Here is a 16,755-nt window from a genome sequence, read left to right as displayed (position 1 = left end):
CTGAAATACAGTCCTGGAAATCCACCGCGACTCAATACAAAAATGAGATCAGAAGGACCGAGGAAAGAGCCTCCACAACCATCTTTGGATATGTGGAGTGTATAGATGTTATGAGACTAAGGCATGCAAAGCAGCAACTCAAGACAGAGCAGTTGGAAAAGCAAGTGGCAGAACTGAAGGCCGACAAGGAGCAGATGTTCAGTCTGGTGCAAGAGGTTATGGAATGTCATCCCCTTGCTTCTTGTTATTCTTTATTTTTGCATGAATGTTTCCTTTTATTTTGCATGGAAAGCATTAGAAATGAGGTCAGCTATGAGATAGAAGACATAGTACAATTCCTCCAAATATTGAGGAGTCATGACGTGCCGACTCAACATCTGATGTGTGAGTTTTACCTGCACAGGTATCTACTGTGTCTAGACAGATATTTTAACCTCGTTCCGTATGTAGGGGAAATTCATTTAAGGGCCCTCACCTCTTATGCTCTTAATTAGATTCACTGGCAGAAGACTTGTAACACTTTCGAATCCAATCAAGTTATAAGTCCATTTATAGTAAGGGGAGAGCATGAGAGGTCAGTCACAATGTTCAATAAGCATAACACCTTCTTGGGAATGGGGGAGAACATAGATAGAATGGTAAGGACACAAAGATGGTGTCTTGATATTTGTGTCAAGCAACTCACCACATTTCAAAAAGAGGTCCTTGATTGTTGTCAGAGAAGGTGGATGATGTCACCTATAGCTATCCAGAACAGGGAACCTTTTGGGGCACTAAATTTTGCATGAGTACTTGCCAGAGTGCCTAGATATGTGGCATGTGTCTAGACATGTGGGGCTCGGTGGATGGGAATCTGGTTTTAGTTTCCGGTTCTTTGGTTGCCTACCAAAACTTACACTCCAACTTATGATGTTCCAAGGGTCATCTTTCCGTCCATTTCTACTATCCTTTTTGACCTTTTTGTGCTCATTTACCTATGCTGTTATGTTAAAATCACAAGGTAAATACCCCCTTACTTGTCCAATTGGCATATTTTAATTAATGAAGTAAAATGCACAGAGTCTATCTATTTGCGGTACTAAATTATGTGTTTGATTGTAGCATGGAGAACAGGAACCCTCACTTCAGCATATCGCAACAGATCTGGTAACGGCTAGCCAGAAGGAGGTCGCGCAGCTCGGGAACAGGTTCCCTAAAACTATTCTCAGGCCTTCTTGCCATCCTAGACATCTGATGCCAATACTGTTCCAACCGATGTACATCTTTGTATCTGCAGTTACTATGTTTTAGGGAGATCTGTTAATCTCCCTCGCTATGTATAAATTGTAGGTTGTTCCTGTGAATGGGCGTTCTCCCATCAGTATTGTAATCATTTGTTACCGAGTAATAAAATATAATCTGTTTTGCTATTTTAGTCTTTTCCGCGGCTCACACAACCCTGATCAAAGAGCTGGGATCGCTCTTTTGATTAGGTGCTGCGTCTTTGTGTGTGTGAGATTTATCAGTTTATGTTTGTTGTTATAATTCTTTACTGTTTATGATTATTTCTAAAGTTCTGTAATTAGTTAATCTTACAGCCATGTTTTGAATCTTAAACCATGAACCCTTGGTCAGAATGGATTACACGTTTGCCCCTGCATATACCTTGCGTGTTGCCTTGAAAGGATATGCACCCGGATTGATAAATTAATTTCAGCATAAGGTGGATAAATCGCGCCTACCTAGACACCAACAACACCCCACTCACCGTTGGTTACACCAACTCACAGTGAGTTTCTCCCACTCACTATGTTGAAAATCTGATTAATGGTGCTCATCTAATACATGGAGACTAGAAGACCATGGAAGCCGAGTTCGGTCTGATAAAAAATAGAGTTTATTACCTAAATGGCTCTCTAGGTGAGATACCAGGAGAGTGTACAAACACTCATACACACGCTCTATATCAATCAGGAGAACAACCTAGTACATATAGGCTTTCACACAATCAGGTGGTTTGAACCACTCCCTAACAAATAGGATCTCAATCCTATCTAAAGCAACAAACACCTAAACATAGGAAAGCTTAACTTTCTCCATTAATGCTAACACTCACCCTTAATGGAGAAAGGGTTCACTAAAAACTCAAATGACGTACAACGCTTGCTGGTCTCAGTCTCAGCTAGGCTTACAATTGTAAAAGAGAAAGCTTTCATTTTTGTCTTCTTGCACAGAGCCCATACTTGTTCATTTGTGGATGAGGTTCCATCTTCACTTTCTTTGCCATGAGGTAGTGTTGTATCTTCACCTCATTTCCTCCCCTATGAAGGAAAGATTGAATTATAATTCTCGCCCATCTCAAAATTATGGCAGGCTGGATAGGAGAATTTTCCTTCTCAATATTTCCAGTGTCAACCATCTAAACGTCAGCGATGATGTCTTCATCATTCATTAATGCAACTTCTGTGTTGACTTCATAAAGACATGGTGTTTCAAGCCATGCTTCAAGAAACTTTAATTCTTCTTCAAACTTCGTTGCTTTTTCTTGCCTCCCAATATCTGCACAAAAAACATTGTTAGATTTATAAAGAGGACTACATTTTCTTTTTTCTTCCTGCTCCTTCTGGAGAGCTTTCATTTCTCCATCTCTCCCTACTTCATCCCTTTCTGCTATCACAGTTATGCCTTCAGCCTCTTCACTCAGTTTTGTTGCTGCAGGCATGTTTTGCATGTGATCTGTATGTGAGGATAGGCCTTTATTCTCACCAAACAGTAATTCACCAATAAGATGTTTTTCAATCATCAAATTGATCCACTCATCATGAGGTATATAAGTCTCATCAAACTTGATTTCTGCATCTAGAAAACTTTCAGGTTCTACAATAATGGATGTGTTTTCATCATCACAAGTTTCAGTTACAAACACACATTCATCACCCATCATTGCATCTTCAGTTTCACAATCAAATATGGGATCATTTTCAAGATCAATATCTTTAGCATCATTGCCCTCATTCAAACAGTATTTCATCTCTAAAGCCTCCCATAAAAATTTTGTACTAAGAATCACTCCATATTCATATATTATGCTGAGTATGATGTTGTCATCTAATGTAGATGTTATAAGACTTAATGCTGATGCATCTCCACTATCATTAATAACATCTTCAACATAATCCAGTAAATTTACCTTCCATAATACTGTTTTCATTTCATTTGCCCATATTTCATAATTCATACCTGAAAAAGATGGTAAATCTGGCATTAACCATTTAATAATCTCACCAAGTTCCAAATCTACATCTTGATCAGCTACGGGTCCATAAGTGTCAACCTGAAACACATCACTAAATTCCGAAAAATAATATTTCGCAATTCTCCTTTGATGCTTTCTGCTTAGTTTTCTACGAGACTCTTTCAGTTTACTTTGAAGACCCATTTTCTTCCTTCCATCAAGCACACAAGAACACTTCGACCAGGAATAGTTCGCTACCCACCGCACTTTCCTTGGGGCATTCAAGTTGAAGCCTCAACATATATAGAACTCGAAGGGTTTCTCAGCAGAATTCAACCTCTCCAGAGAGTTGAAGCACTTAAACTGTACACAAACCAACGATATTGAATTGAAATACATCTTGTGGGATTTACAAGGGTCTAAGTCCCCATGTTGATGCTACAAATTTCCACAAAATTCCACCAAAATGAAAGTTATTGCAAACAATACATGTTTCTTTGTTATTAGATCCCGATCCAGATCCTTTCCCTCATAAGTTTGGCTTTTTGCATACCACAAAACCTCCACAGTAGTTGCTTCTAGGGACTAGATTTTTAAAAAATACAACCTAATCCTGCGTGGAAAAACGTTAAACCCTACTTGCGTCTGAACGATTTACCACAATATCGACAAAAAAAATCGTCGATCCATAGCTCATTCCATAGTCGATTCGTTATTAATTTTCTATGGAGATAATTGAAGTTGTTAGATGAAGGGGGTGGATGAGGATCAAAGCCCCTTACTAGTCTTGGAATGCCAGCCAAAATCATTGTGCCGCTGTGTCCCCCAATACACACATCCACACTCTACCTTTGCACCTCACCTCGGCATCCAACAACCACCGCCAAGGCGTAGCCTTCTCTTGGCCTCCACTCAGCTTCTACAATAGCAAATTTGTGGGGACGAGACTCTACGCAGCTCTAGTGCCTAACCTCTACGCAACCAACACGATCTCGACCTTCGCTGCTCCACTTCGACCTCTATGCAGCTAACTCGATTTCAATCTCCACTGCAGCTAAGCGATGGATTTGAGCCTCCCACGAACTCTTCAGGCATGTGGCTGGGTTAGCACGCAATTCCTCTGCACAATTCCACCCGCAGCTATTGCCACGCTCACACTGGTCAAGGGTTATTTGGAAACTTGGATTCAACCATGCCCAAGCTAGTATGCATCTCTCTCACCAAATGAAAGGATCCTACGCAGTCGAATTCTATTCAAGGATCCGGTCTCAGGTCATTGATTCAAACACAATGCAAATTCGACACATTGACTGTTGAGCGAATCTCCTTCGCTGGCTCTCCTCTATCTGTCCCGTATTTGTGGTCAAATGCACGTCTAACAGCACACACCTGCTGTTGGTTATTTTTTAATGGGGAAAATACCAAAAACCAAATATTCAAACACACAGAGGCAATGCTCTGTTTCTTTTGCTCCAGGATCTTTTGTGCACACAGAAGACTTAAAAAAAATTTCACTGAGGAACAGAGGATTTCACCATAAAATATTTCTATTCATTAAAACAAAAAAAACATTCACTGTGTCTCCATATGAGAATTTACACTGCTGGAAAAATTCCCATTAACATTTACTGCTGTAAAACCTCCATTCACATTTACTGGTGTAAAACAATTTTACATACTGCTGTAAAAAAAAGTTTACATGAGCTTACTGCTGTAAAACAAAATTTACATTCACTGGTGTAAAAACAACTTAGGCTCCACCATTTTCTTTATGCACTGGTTGTGCAAAACCACACATGGTTTTTGCTATTCCAGAAATTACATCACCTGGTTCTTCTCATTTTACACACTGCTGTGTGTATTTCTTTTACTGTGCCATCGTTCTTCTTACGCTGCTGTAGAAAACAACTCTATTCTCTCCCATGTGCGATTCATACAAAAAAAAGTCAACACACTCAAAAACATAAAAACTTATTACATATGTTTTCACATTTAATACATGCCGTATATAAGAAATATATATAAAAGACATATATTATACGTGCCCATACCCATAATAAAAAGGCCCACCTAAATCTACGTAGCACCATTAAATTCAATGACTCTCTCTCACCTACGGCGGTCAACCATAAACCTTTTACTCCACGCAATGCATTGAATTTAATATTTGCCGTATGCAGGTTTGGAGCAGCTTCGGGCAATCAACGGTTGAAGAAGGTGGAGCACATCCGACGGTGGAGGGCAATATCGGAAGACCAACAAGTGCTGAACTTTATCACCCGAGATTCTTACGTTGCGTTACGTCAGGGGTGAACCACGTGTCATCACCAAAATTTCTCGGGTTCAAACATCGGAAAAGTACCTTTGCCTAAAATCAACCCGAGAGCTTTCCGACGAGATTGTTGACCGGTTTCTGGCAACTGTTACCGCTGCGGTTGAAATTACAAATTTAACACTCCCCTTTAATTTCAACAGCTGGGCATTCGGTCATACCCAGACACTTTCTCAAAAATTCAAAGCTCTTCTGATCAAGTGGCTTTGTCAAGATGTCTGCTACCTGTTCTTGAGTCCTGCAATGTTCTAGGACAATTTCTCCATTGTTCACTAATTCTCTGATGTAGTGAAACCTTGTATCAATGTGTTTCGTTCTCTTATGAAACACTGAATTCTTTGACAATGCAATAGCTGAGCTATTGTCACAAAAGATGACTGTCGCTTTTTCCTGCTCTTGGCCTAAGCTTCTCAACATTCTTCTCATCCAAACTGCTTGACATGCTGCTGCTGTAGTTGCCACATATTCAGCCTCTGCTGTAGACAATGCTACAATGGACTGCTTCTTAGAAGCCCATGAAATGGCTCCTGAACCCATATTAAAAACATAACCGGAAGTGCTCTTCCGATCATCTACACTTCCAGCCCAATCGCTGTCTGTGTATCCAACCAAATCTGAATGTTCTGAGGCATGATATAAAATTCCAAACATTTTGGTGCCTTTGACATACCTCAAAATTCTCTTTGCTGCCTGCCAATGTGCCTCCTTTGGCCTCTCCATAAATCTGGAAATTAAACTAACAGCATACATTAAATCAGGCCTAGTAGCTGTTAAATACATAAGGCTGCCTACAATACTTTTATACAAGCTAGGATCAAAATCCTTGCTGCTGTCCTCTCTGCTGAGCTTTAATCCCATTACTGTGGGAGTGATGGCTGCCTTGCATTCTTCCATTTTAAATCTGCCCAAAACTTGATTGACATATCTTGCTTGAGATATAAAAATTCCTTTTTCATTTTGATCTACTTCTATGCCTAAGAAGTATCTCAACAAACCCATGTCAGTCATTTCAAATTCATCCTTCATGACTGATTTAAAATTTTTAATGAGCTGATCATCATTACCTGTGAAAATCACATCATCAACATACAAAACAACAATTAAAATCTTACCATCCTTTTCCTTGATGTAGACTGTGGGTTCTCCTTCACACTTGTCAAATTCATTATCCAATAGATATGAATCTATCCTGCTGTACCATGCTCTTGGCGCTTGCTTCAGCCCATAAAGAGCCTTCTTCAATTTGCACACTTTGTGCTCTTCACCTTTCTTCTCATATCCGAGAGGCTGTTCCACATAGACCTCTTCCATTAACACTCCATTTAGGAATGCTGATTTCACATCCATTTGGTAGACTTTCCATTTATTTTGAGCTGCTATGGACAGCACTGCTCTCACGGTTTCCATTCTTGCAACCGGGGCGAAAGTCTCCTCATAATCTCTCCCATACTGCTGCTTGTAGCCTTTGACAACCAGCCTTGCCTTGTGCCTTTCAATCTTGCCTTCAGCATTGCTCTTGGTCTTGTAGACCCATTTCACACCAATGACTTCTTTGCCTTTTGGTAACTCAACCAAATCCCATGTTTTGTTTCTCTCTATGACATTCATCTCCTCATCCATAGCTTCTATCCATTTCTTATCTTTAATAGCTTCTTCAAAATGAATAGGATCATCAACATGACAATACAAGGCAAATAAGGAATTCATTCCTTCTTCATAAATTTCACTTAGATTTCTAAACTTCTTACCTCGTTCACTTGGTGTGCAAGTGCTTGAAGATGCACTTGAATTTCCTCCTTGTGGTGTGCTTGGAGAAGCACTCTCATTGATCCTCAATGGTGTACCTTGCTGTCCTTGTGTTGTCCTCAATGGTGTCCCTTGTTGTCCTTGTGTTGGCGCTGCTGTTTGGGGATGTATCTCAACCACCTCCTCATCATCTTCATCATGAGACAAACAATTTTTAACATTCACTGTTTTCTCTATGCTTCCATCCCAAGCTTCCTCTTCAATGAATTGAACATCCCTGCTGACAAAGAACTTCTTGGTAGATGGGATATACAGCCTGTAGGCTTTGGATTCATCACTGTATCCAATGAAGATACATTTCTCCCCTTTGCTGTCCAACTTCTTCCTTAGCTTATCTGGAATGTGTGCATAGGCCACACATCCAAAAACTCTCATGTGGGTGACTACTTGCCTTCTCCCACTCCATGCCTCTTCTGGCACTTTGTTCATGACTGCTTTTGTAGGACACCTGTTCAATATATAAACTGCACAATGTACAGCTTCAGCCCAATACTCATTTGGCAAATGCTTTGCCTTCAACATGCTCCTTGCCATCTCCATGATGGTTCTGTTCTTCCTTTCAGCAACTCCATTTTGCTGTGGGGTGTACCGAGTTGTAAACTGTTTATGAATCCCATTTTCTCTACAAAACTTTAGAAATTCATTTGAGATATACTCACCTCCTCTATCAGTTCTCAATACTTTTATGTGCAGCCCGCTTTGGTTCTCCACAAGTGCTTTGAAGTTTTGGAATTTCTCAAAGACTTCACTTATGTTCTTGAGGAAATATATCCAAGTCTTTCTTGTAAAATCATCAATGAATGTCAAGAAATATAGGCTGCCTGCTAATGATGGAGCTTGCATTGGTCCACACAAGTCTGAGTGGATAATCTCTAAGGGTGCCTTTGCCCTTATACTTTTCCCTGATGGAAAACTCTCTCTATGTTGTTTGCCCAATATACAACCTTCACAAAGGCTGTCCGACTTCTCTATCAATGGTAATCCCTTTACCATTCCTTTTCTGCTCAATAAGTTTAGACCTCCAAAATTTAGATGCCCGAGTCTCAAGTGCCATAACCAGTTCTCATCCTTTGGCACGCTTTGGAAGGCCTCTTCGGTGACTGCTGCCATTTCCCTTTTGTTCTTCATGTCTGCCCTGATCCGGAGAGGGAACATCCTATTCCTTGTCATCTTCACTTCAGCAATGCATCTTTTGCTGGGTGGTATATCCATGATGGTGCACACATCATTTTTAAAGAAAACATTGTAGCCCTTATGGACAAGCTGTCCAATACTCAAGAGATTACATCTCATTCCGGGGACATAGTATACATCTGCTATGGTTTTCCTTTCTCCTTGTTTTGAAAGTATTTTTATTTCTCCTCTTCCCATAACAGACACTTTACTATCAGTTCCTAGTGTGACTTCTGATTTCACATTTTTATCTAGGGCAGAAAAGAAGGCTATGTTTCCGGTCATATGGTTGCTGCAACCTGAGTCTAAAAACCATATGTCCTCACTATGTGTTTTAGCCATGTTACAAGCTAACAGGACATTTTCTTGACTGCTGTTTTCTCTTGTAACATTTGCATTTTGTCTGCTGTTCATATCATGCTGTTTCTTTCTACAATCACTAGCATAATGTCCATACTTTTTGCAATAATAGCATTGAACATTAGATTTATCATACCTTTGTCCTTGAGCATGATGTTGTCCTCGTTGGCTGCTGCCTTGGCCTTGGTTCTGATTTGGATTGTTGCCTCTTCCTTGTGCATTTGATGAGTTGTTCCTTCCACCTCTATTCTGGCTTCTGCCTCTTCCTCTTTTGTTTCCTCTGCCTTGACCTCTGCCTCTTCCAAAGGACATCTGGGTCTTGAAGGCTTGCTCAAGAGATGAGTTTTCATTCCTACTCAACCTCTGCTCATGTGTTATCAGTGATGCATGTAGCTCATCAACTGAATAGCTTGAGAGATCCTTTGTCTCTTCAATGGTGGTGACTATGGCATCAAACCTTGAGGGTAAGACCCTCAATATTTTCTCCACAATTCTTCTGTCTTCAATGGTTTCTCCATGAGTTCTCATTTGTGTGATTACACCAATCACATGAGTGAAGAATGAGTCAATGTTATCTGACTCCTTCATGTTCAAGTTCTCAAAATCCTTTCTCAGCAATTGTAGTTTTGCTGTCTTCACTCTCTCCATGCCTTGATAGGCTGTCTTAAGGGTTTGCCATGCTTCATTGGCTGTCTTAGCTGCTGCTAACCTTGGAAACATACTCTGGTCTACTGCTAGATACAACAACACACGGGCTTTTGAGTCCTTCTTCCTATTGTTCTTCAGCAGATCCTTCTCTCCCTGAGTTAATGCATTGAACTCAGTTTCATCTGCTGGTTCTTCAAAACCTTCTTCAACTATTTCCCATAAATCTTGGGAAGCAAGCAGGGCTGTCATAGTTATTGACCAGTAGTCATAGTTTTTCCCATTAAACTGTGGGAGCTGGGTGTTAAACAAACCCATACCAGTGCTTGTGCTGGCCATTCCTTGACTGTGTATTTAAAACACTGACTGTCTCTTCAATAACAAACAAGATAGCTATGAAGAATACCTGAATCCTTTGTTGTCTGAGTCTTCTGTCTGCCTGAGAAGTTTTGCTGCTGCAACAACCTTCTCCCTTCAGCTTCTTTGTCTCCTTCAAAGAGCCTAAGCCTGCTCTGATACCACTGTTGGGTATTTTTTAATGGGGAAAATACCAAAAACCAAATATTCAAACACACAGAGGCAATGCTCTGTTTCTTTTGCTCCAGGATCTTTTGTGCACACAGAAGACTTAAAAAAAATTTCACTGAGGAACAGAGGATTTCACCATAAAATATTTCTATTCATTAAAACAAAAAAAACATTCACTGTGTCTCCATATGAGAATTTACACTGCTGGAAAAATTCCCATTAACATTTACTGCTGTAAAACCTCCATTCACATTTACTGGTGTAAAACAATTTTACATACTGCTGTAAAAAAAAGTTTACATGAGCTTACTGCTGTAAAACAAAATTTACATTCACTGGTGTAAAAACAACTTAGGCTCCACCATTTTCTTTATGCACTGGTTGTGCAAAACCACACATGGTTTTTGCTATTCCAGAAATTACATCACCTGGTTCTTCTCATTTTACACACTGCTGTGTGTATTTCTTTTACTGTGCCATCGTTCTTCTTACGCTGCTGTAGAAAACAACTCTATTCTCTCCCATGTGCGATTCATACAAAAAAAAGTCAACACACTCAAAAACATAAAAAACTTATTACATATGTTTTCACATTTAATACATGCCGTATATAAGAAATATATATAAAAGACATATATTATATGTGCCCATACCCATAATAAAAAGGCCCGCCTAAATCTACGTAGCACCATTAAATTCAATGACTCTCTCTCACCTACGACGGTCAACCATAAACCTTTTACTCCACGCAATGCATTGAATTTAATATTTGCCGTATGCAGGTTTGGAGCAGCTTCGGGCAATCAACGGTTGAAGAAGGTGGAGCACATCCGACGGTGGAGGGCAATATCGGAAGACCAACAAGTGCTGAACTTTATCACCCGAGATTCTTACGTTGCGTTACGTCAGGGGTGAACCACGTGTCATCACCAAAATTTCTCGGGTTCAAACATCGGAAAAGTACCTTTGCCTAAAATCAACCCGAGAGCTTTCCGACGAGATTGTTGACCGGTTTCTGGCAACTGTTACCGCTGCGGTTGAAATTACAAATTTAACACCTGCGTCCTCCCAACAACCACACCAGGCTAATTTCAGGGAACAAGATAGCACTTTCTGAACAGAGGTCAACTTTTTGCCTCCTCGATCAATAACACGACAAACGCCACCGACCCTGATTCGATACAGAGAGAGAGGGCTCCTCCTTTGTTTGCTCACATACTCCCTTTGAGATCTCTCACTCAGATCATTCTGTTGGCAGGAGTGGCGTACTCAAAATCAACGGAATGTTCAAGCGAACAAGCCACTCACCATACACAGCTCAGGATATGAACAATAAATCTCTCTCTTCATCACAGTGCTCGACCACACACAACTCTCCTATGCTCTAACCAACCACTCAGATTCACAATTACAATGTTGTGCTCCAACACACCAACTTCAGATGGCGGCCCACCACGTAGTAAGGTCTCAATTTCCTGCATGCTCCTCCGAGCTCAAGGTCGGCGTGAATTAGCACCACGGTCTCGCGAAGATGTACGCGACTGTACACCAGATAGCTGCGACGAGCGACAAAATGAAAAAATGTGGAAGGGTAGTAGTGGGATCAACGTGTTTGTGCACCCAACACTTTCGAAGATTTTGGATCAGTCACTACCTCCACTCAACTTACAGGATCGACAACCCTGAAGCTCTGATACCATGATAAAAAATAGAATTTATTATCTAAATGGCTCTTCAAGTGAGATACTTGGAGAGTGTAAAAACACTCATACACACGCTCTATATCAATCAGGAGAACAACCTAGTACATATAGGCTTTCACACAATCAGGTGGTTTGAACCACTCCCTAACAAATAGGATCTCAATCCTATCTAAAGCAACAAACACCTAAACATAAGAAAGCTTAACTTTCTCCATTAATGCTAACACGGTCCCCCTCTGTTGGGTCGCTACATGAGTTAAAAAATTAATACATGAATATAATACAACCTTAATAGTATATTGAATAGGCGATCATAATAAATTACAAAGGTTCTTCCTCCTTTGCATAGAATGCAAATCCATATTTGTTTTGTAGACTACAAGCTTAGCATCTCTACGTGCAATTTTCTATTTGTAGGCTTTCTACACAAGAAAGTCCACAGTTCTCGAATGCTTTCACACTCTTCCATGATGCTCCACAACGCACAATGTTTCAAAATTCTCCACAAATAATGATTCACAAAAGACATTTTTCACAACTCTCTTTGCCACGATGATCTTTAAGACAACAACCTCAACGAAGTTTTAAGTAAACACATCTCCAACCTTATTGCTCTAATACCAACTGAAAGAAATAGGAAGACAAAAGATGATGAACTTTGTAGCCCTCAAGTGAGGAGCCCCTGAGGCTGTCACAAGTTTTGATTTCTTATTAATGAAACAATCAATCATACACAAATATGAACGAGTACATTTTGTTTGGGAGATCACAATAAGATCTTGAAAAATAAGATCTAATTTTAATTTAAGACATAATCAAAACAATAAAACAAACTTTCTTCATTATTCTCAAGTAAAAGTATTAAATGAATAATAAAGATAACAATATTTTTTCTATGGATAACTACCTCATATTGTCCTTCCATAATTTATGGATCCAATTGCAATATTTATACAATGACTTTAGATGTTTTTAAATTTTTAGTTTTTAAGTTTCAAAATTAAAATCATTGAAAATAGCTCATGGTCACTTAAATAACATATATATGATTATATAGTACCCATCATAATTTAAGAAACTATTTGCATAAAAATAAGACATAAATAAAGATACTTACTTGAAGTTGTTACTACTCACCATTATTTATATGTGTTTTAACATTTTAATAAATAAGAGTAAAAATGTAAATATGCATACTTATAACCAAAATCAATAAAAAAATAAATTTCCAACTTTATATATTAATTTAGAAATTTTCTAAAATTATAATTTCTAGATACAACTAAACTGCACTACAACACCTTTTATATATATCAACAACTTAAAATGCCAATATTTTACAATTTCTTTTCAATGAATTAAGTGTTTTTCTAATGAGTTAATTGCTCTGCCAAAGGTTTATATCAAGTCTTTCTCATGAAGGTTTATGCCTATATGCTCGGAAAGCTCCTCACGAGGTCTAATTGTTATTTTTTTAATTGATATTTTTTCAATGCAAATTATAAATCACAATTCTTCGGCTAATGGACGATATAATTTGGAGTAATTTTTCATACCAATATTAGAATGGTACCTATGGTATTAATAAATTCATTATTACCTTTTACATTTATTCTTAATTATTTTATGGTAGTTGTCAGGGAAGGGAAGGTTTTCTTTTAATGATTTGTGGGAATATTTATCAATGATTGTAGTGTGTTATTTATATTTTAATTAGATGAGGAAATTAATATATAAGCAAATTTTATTTAATGTTTATTTTACGATAAGATGTGTAATTATTTTCTGTTTAGCATCACTAATTTCTTAAAGGTTTGACATTATTCCAATTCTAATAAGTTCCTATTGTAATTCAACTAGTGAATTTATATATATATTTTTTTATTTAGAATAATCTATTTTACAATAAGATGTGTAATTCATTTTTTTTCATGTTAACATTAACCTATAATCTTTTTATACATTATTAATCAAGTAAATATATACATTTTTAAAACATTCTTTGTACCTCTGATAATTTTTTTTGTTGAAATAATTTTTTATATATATTTATATAGCGTTTAGCTATATCAACCACATTATGGTTGTACTAATATAGTATCTTAAATTAATATGGTATTTTAAAGTTTTAAGAGAGAACCGATTATATGGTATTAGAATAATCTATTTTACAATAAGATGTGTAATTCATTTTTTTCATGTTAACATTAACCCATAATCTTTTTATACATTATTAATCAAATAAATATATACATTTTTAAAACATTCTTTGTACCGAGATAATTTTTTTTGGTTGAAATATTTTTTTATATATATTTATATAGGGTTTAGCTATATCAACCACATTATCTTTGTACTAATATAGTATCTTAAATTAATATGGTATTTTAAAGTTTTAAGAGAGAACCGACGATGAATGAATTTTATACCTGAATCATTGATTTATGAACTTTTAACCTGGAGTTCAAACGGTGTGACTGAAATATTATATGACGCAAAGAAAATATGTACCAGTTGGCGCGCATTGCAGCAAGTAGGGTGTCCGTTTTAAGGAGCTCTACCGTCCAGTCAATTGTATGGATTTTAGCAATTACTGCAGAAGTAACCAATCTTGCATGACGATACAGTTCCTCGTCATCCAGATCGCGATAATGGTGCTGCATTGTTTAAATAAAATATGTTAATTTACAGTCCGTTTGATTTGAATATTCATTATATATTATAGACTTATCGTTACCTTCAGCATGTCGCACACTGCGTTATGTTCTTTGATGAACAAGGCTTGGAGAATTGATAGGCCAGCCCATGAATTACGAACATCTCCAATGACAGCAATTCCATCACTCTGGTGCAAAAGAAGGCCATCCTCACCCAACTTCAGCTTTCCATCCTTGAACGTCCTTACTTTTCGTGACTCGTTAATGTCGTTTCCATAAACTGCACTCCCATCCCTACATAGCACACAGATACATGGAATTCATATTTTATGTCCATCTCTAATCTTCAAATGTGATAATGAACTGCATAGATTAGAGATGGCATCTTTACCACCAGGCAGTTCTTCTATTAAGGTATCCTTTTTGGATATCGTAGAAACCAGTAGGAATTTCTTTGCTTTCGAAAAATATGAATTCTTTGAGTGGGCATTGTGATGCAACCCTCGACGGGGTACTTATCTCTGCCTGAAAAAACTCAAATACTGGGAGATATTATCTTTGAGCTAAAAAAATAGCCATTGAACTATGCCTCAAAATATGAGAGACTGGATAAAGTAAAACACAGAATATATTAATTTGTTGAGTTTTTTTAGTTAAATTTTAGGTCTTAGTAAAGATCCAAACTATTATTATTAGGTTTTTGGGTACTCTAAAAATGGATCTCAGACTAACTACAGTTGACTTGACTCCATGAGATCTGTATGAAAATTCAATACCTGGATCAAACCCAAATCAGTGAATTTTCCATTACACTGAAATTTTTGGACATCAGTAATCTTTCACATCATTATAATTAACTTTGGAATCTTTAGAACATTAGTAATTTCCAAACTATTATAATTAACTTTATGAATAATAGAGTGTCTACCTGATAAATGAAAATCCACATAACGTAATGAACCATTGAAGTGAAATACATTAATGGTGAAGGGAAATCGGCAGAAGGTTGTAGGAAATAGTGGATGAAGTTTTAAAATCTCCTGAACTTATTTTCCTACAAAAATTTATTGGAACCATGGTAGAAGACATTGTTATCTCTACCTGTTTGGTGTCTTCCACATGATCGACCCAGTCATGAATCATGAACTGAATCCAAGCGGCAGCAAGCATGTTAAATTGTGTGCCCGTATCAATTAATTTCCTGCGAACAAGCAGCTTGGTAGCAACTACCATGGGATCTGGCCTCAGCAGCTGTTTACACCAATTTTACTCAAAAAAAAATGAAAGTGTAAGTTGTAACCTAGTCAGAAGTCATTCAATATAATGGTGTCAGATATGTGGTGAGATCTGGCCTCAGCAGCTATTTACACAACAATTTGACCCAGTAAGTGTAGATATAAGTTGTAACCTAATCATAAGTCATTCAATATGATGGTACCAGATATTTGAGGATGCATCAACGACTTGGAGAGATATATCTGTAATCACCTGATCATTTTGAGGAGAAGGCATCATGTTTCGTCCAAAAAATGTATTTTCATTCCCTGTTTCTGAATTGAACGGGTCATTATAAGACCCGTCGGCTGTTCTGTATGGGTAATCGATTGGATTATATCTTACACCCGCCGGTGTAGTTCCTACGTTGATAAGATTATAACGCTGGTGCAACATACGCCTTATCTCCAGGTAGATCAGTCCCAGAAACACAGGCAATTTATGCCACGCATAGAATCGATCCACTAGATGTATGATCTGCAAAAGCGCATTATCAGTAGGGTGATTATATACTTTGTTCTGTAATTGTAATTGTAATTGCACACAGAGTAGTCAGGTTGATATAGATTACTTGAACTAAAATGAAAAGTTTGGGAAAATTGTAGAATATGAAATGGCTTCTTGAAGCCAGCTGATAAGTCAAAATAACTATAAAGAAAAATACATATAAAGAAGAATGAACAAATAAAACACAATTAATGTTTGAACTATAAGATTATTAATAATATGATTATCAATCAACTGTAGAATTTGAAACAAATCTATTGACACTACCAATCTTGTGAAAGCTAATTTCCTAATCACCTTAATAATTTGCTACACTAATTTTGCAGAGATAACACAAAATCTGCTAACTAATTTGTCAACAATTTACATAACAAAATTAAGCATTATTCCCAACACTCCCCCTTAATGATTAATGAGTATTTACTATCTTATCTCGTAGTGCCAAAGCTTTGGTGAAGATATATCATGCATATTTATATGCTTCAATTCAATATCCTTCTTCAGCAGCAAATCTCATGAATTGATATTTCATGTCAAAATGCTTTGTCATTCTTT

The 16,755-nt window shown here is 37.6% G+C and overlaps 1 protein-coding gene across 1 annotated transcript in view; it reads right to left on the bottom strand.

Annotated features, from left to right (window-relative positions):
* The window catches only part of LOC149244714 (alpha-dioxygenase PIOX-like), a 96,612-nt gene that overhangs the window by 33,333 nt on the left and 46,524 nt on the right, over positions 1-16,755 (bottom strand). The window contains exons 2-6 of the mRNA XM_089368053.1: positions 15,907-16,170; positions 15,520-15,669; positions 14,810-14,943; positions 14,499-14,712; positions 14,273-14,418 (exon numbers count right to left, since the gene is read on the bottom strand). Of these exons, the coding sequence (XP_089224179.1) occupies positions 14,273-14,418; positions 14,499-14,712; positions 14,810-14,943; positions 15,520-15,669; positions 15,907-16,170 (908 nt within the window). The remainder of the gene's footprint in view (positions 1-14,272; positions 14,419-14,498; positions 14,713-14,809; positions 14,944-15,519; positions 15,670-15,906; positions 16,171-16,755) is intronic.

The sequence above is a fragment of the Pinus tabuliformis genome, chromosome 8 (genome assembly GCF_031772625.1).
Source record: "Pinus tabuliformis cultivar Carrire ecotype Pingquan chromosome 8, CPIR1, whole genome shotgun sequence".
Taxonomy (NCBI): domain Eukaryota; kingdom Viridiplantae; phylum Streptophyta; class Pinopsida; order Pinales; family Pinaceae; genus Pinus; species Pinus tabuliformis.
The sequence above is the reverse complement of the archived record's forward strand: the minus strand, read 5'-3'. Positions and strand labels throughout refer to the sequence as shown.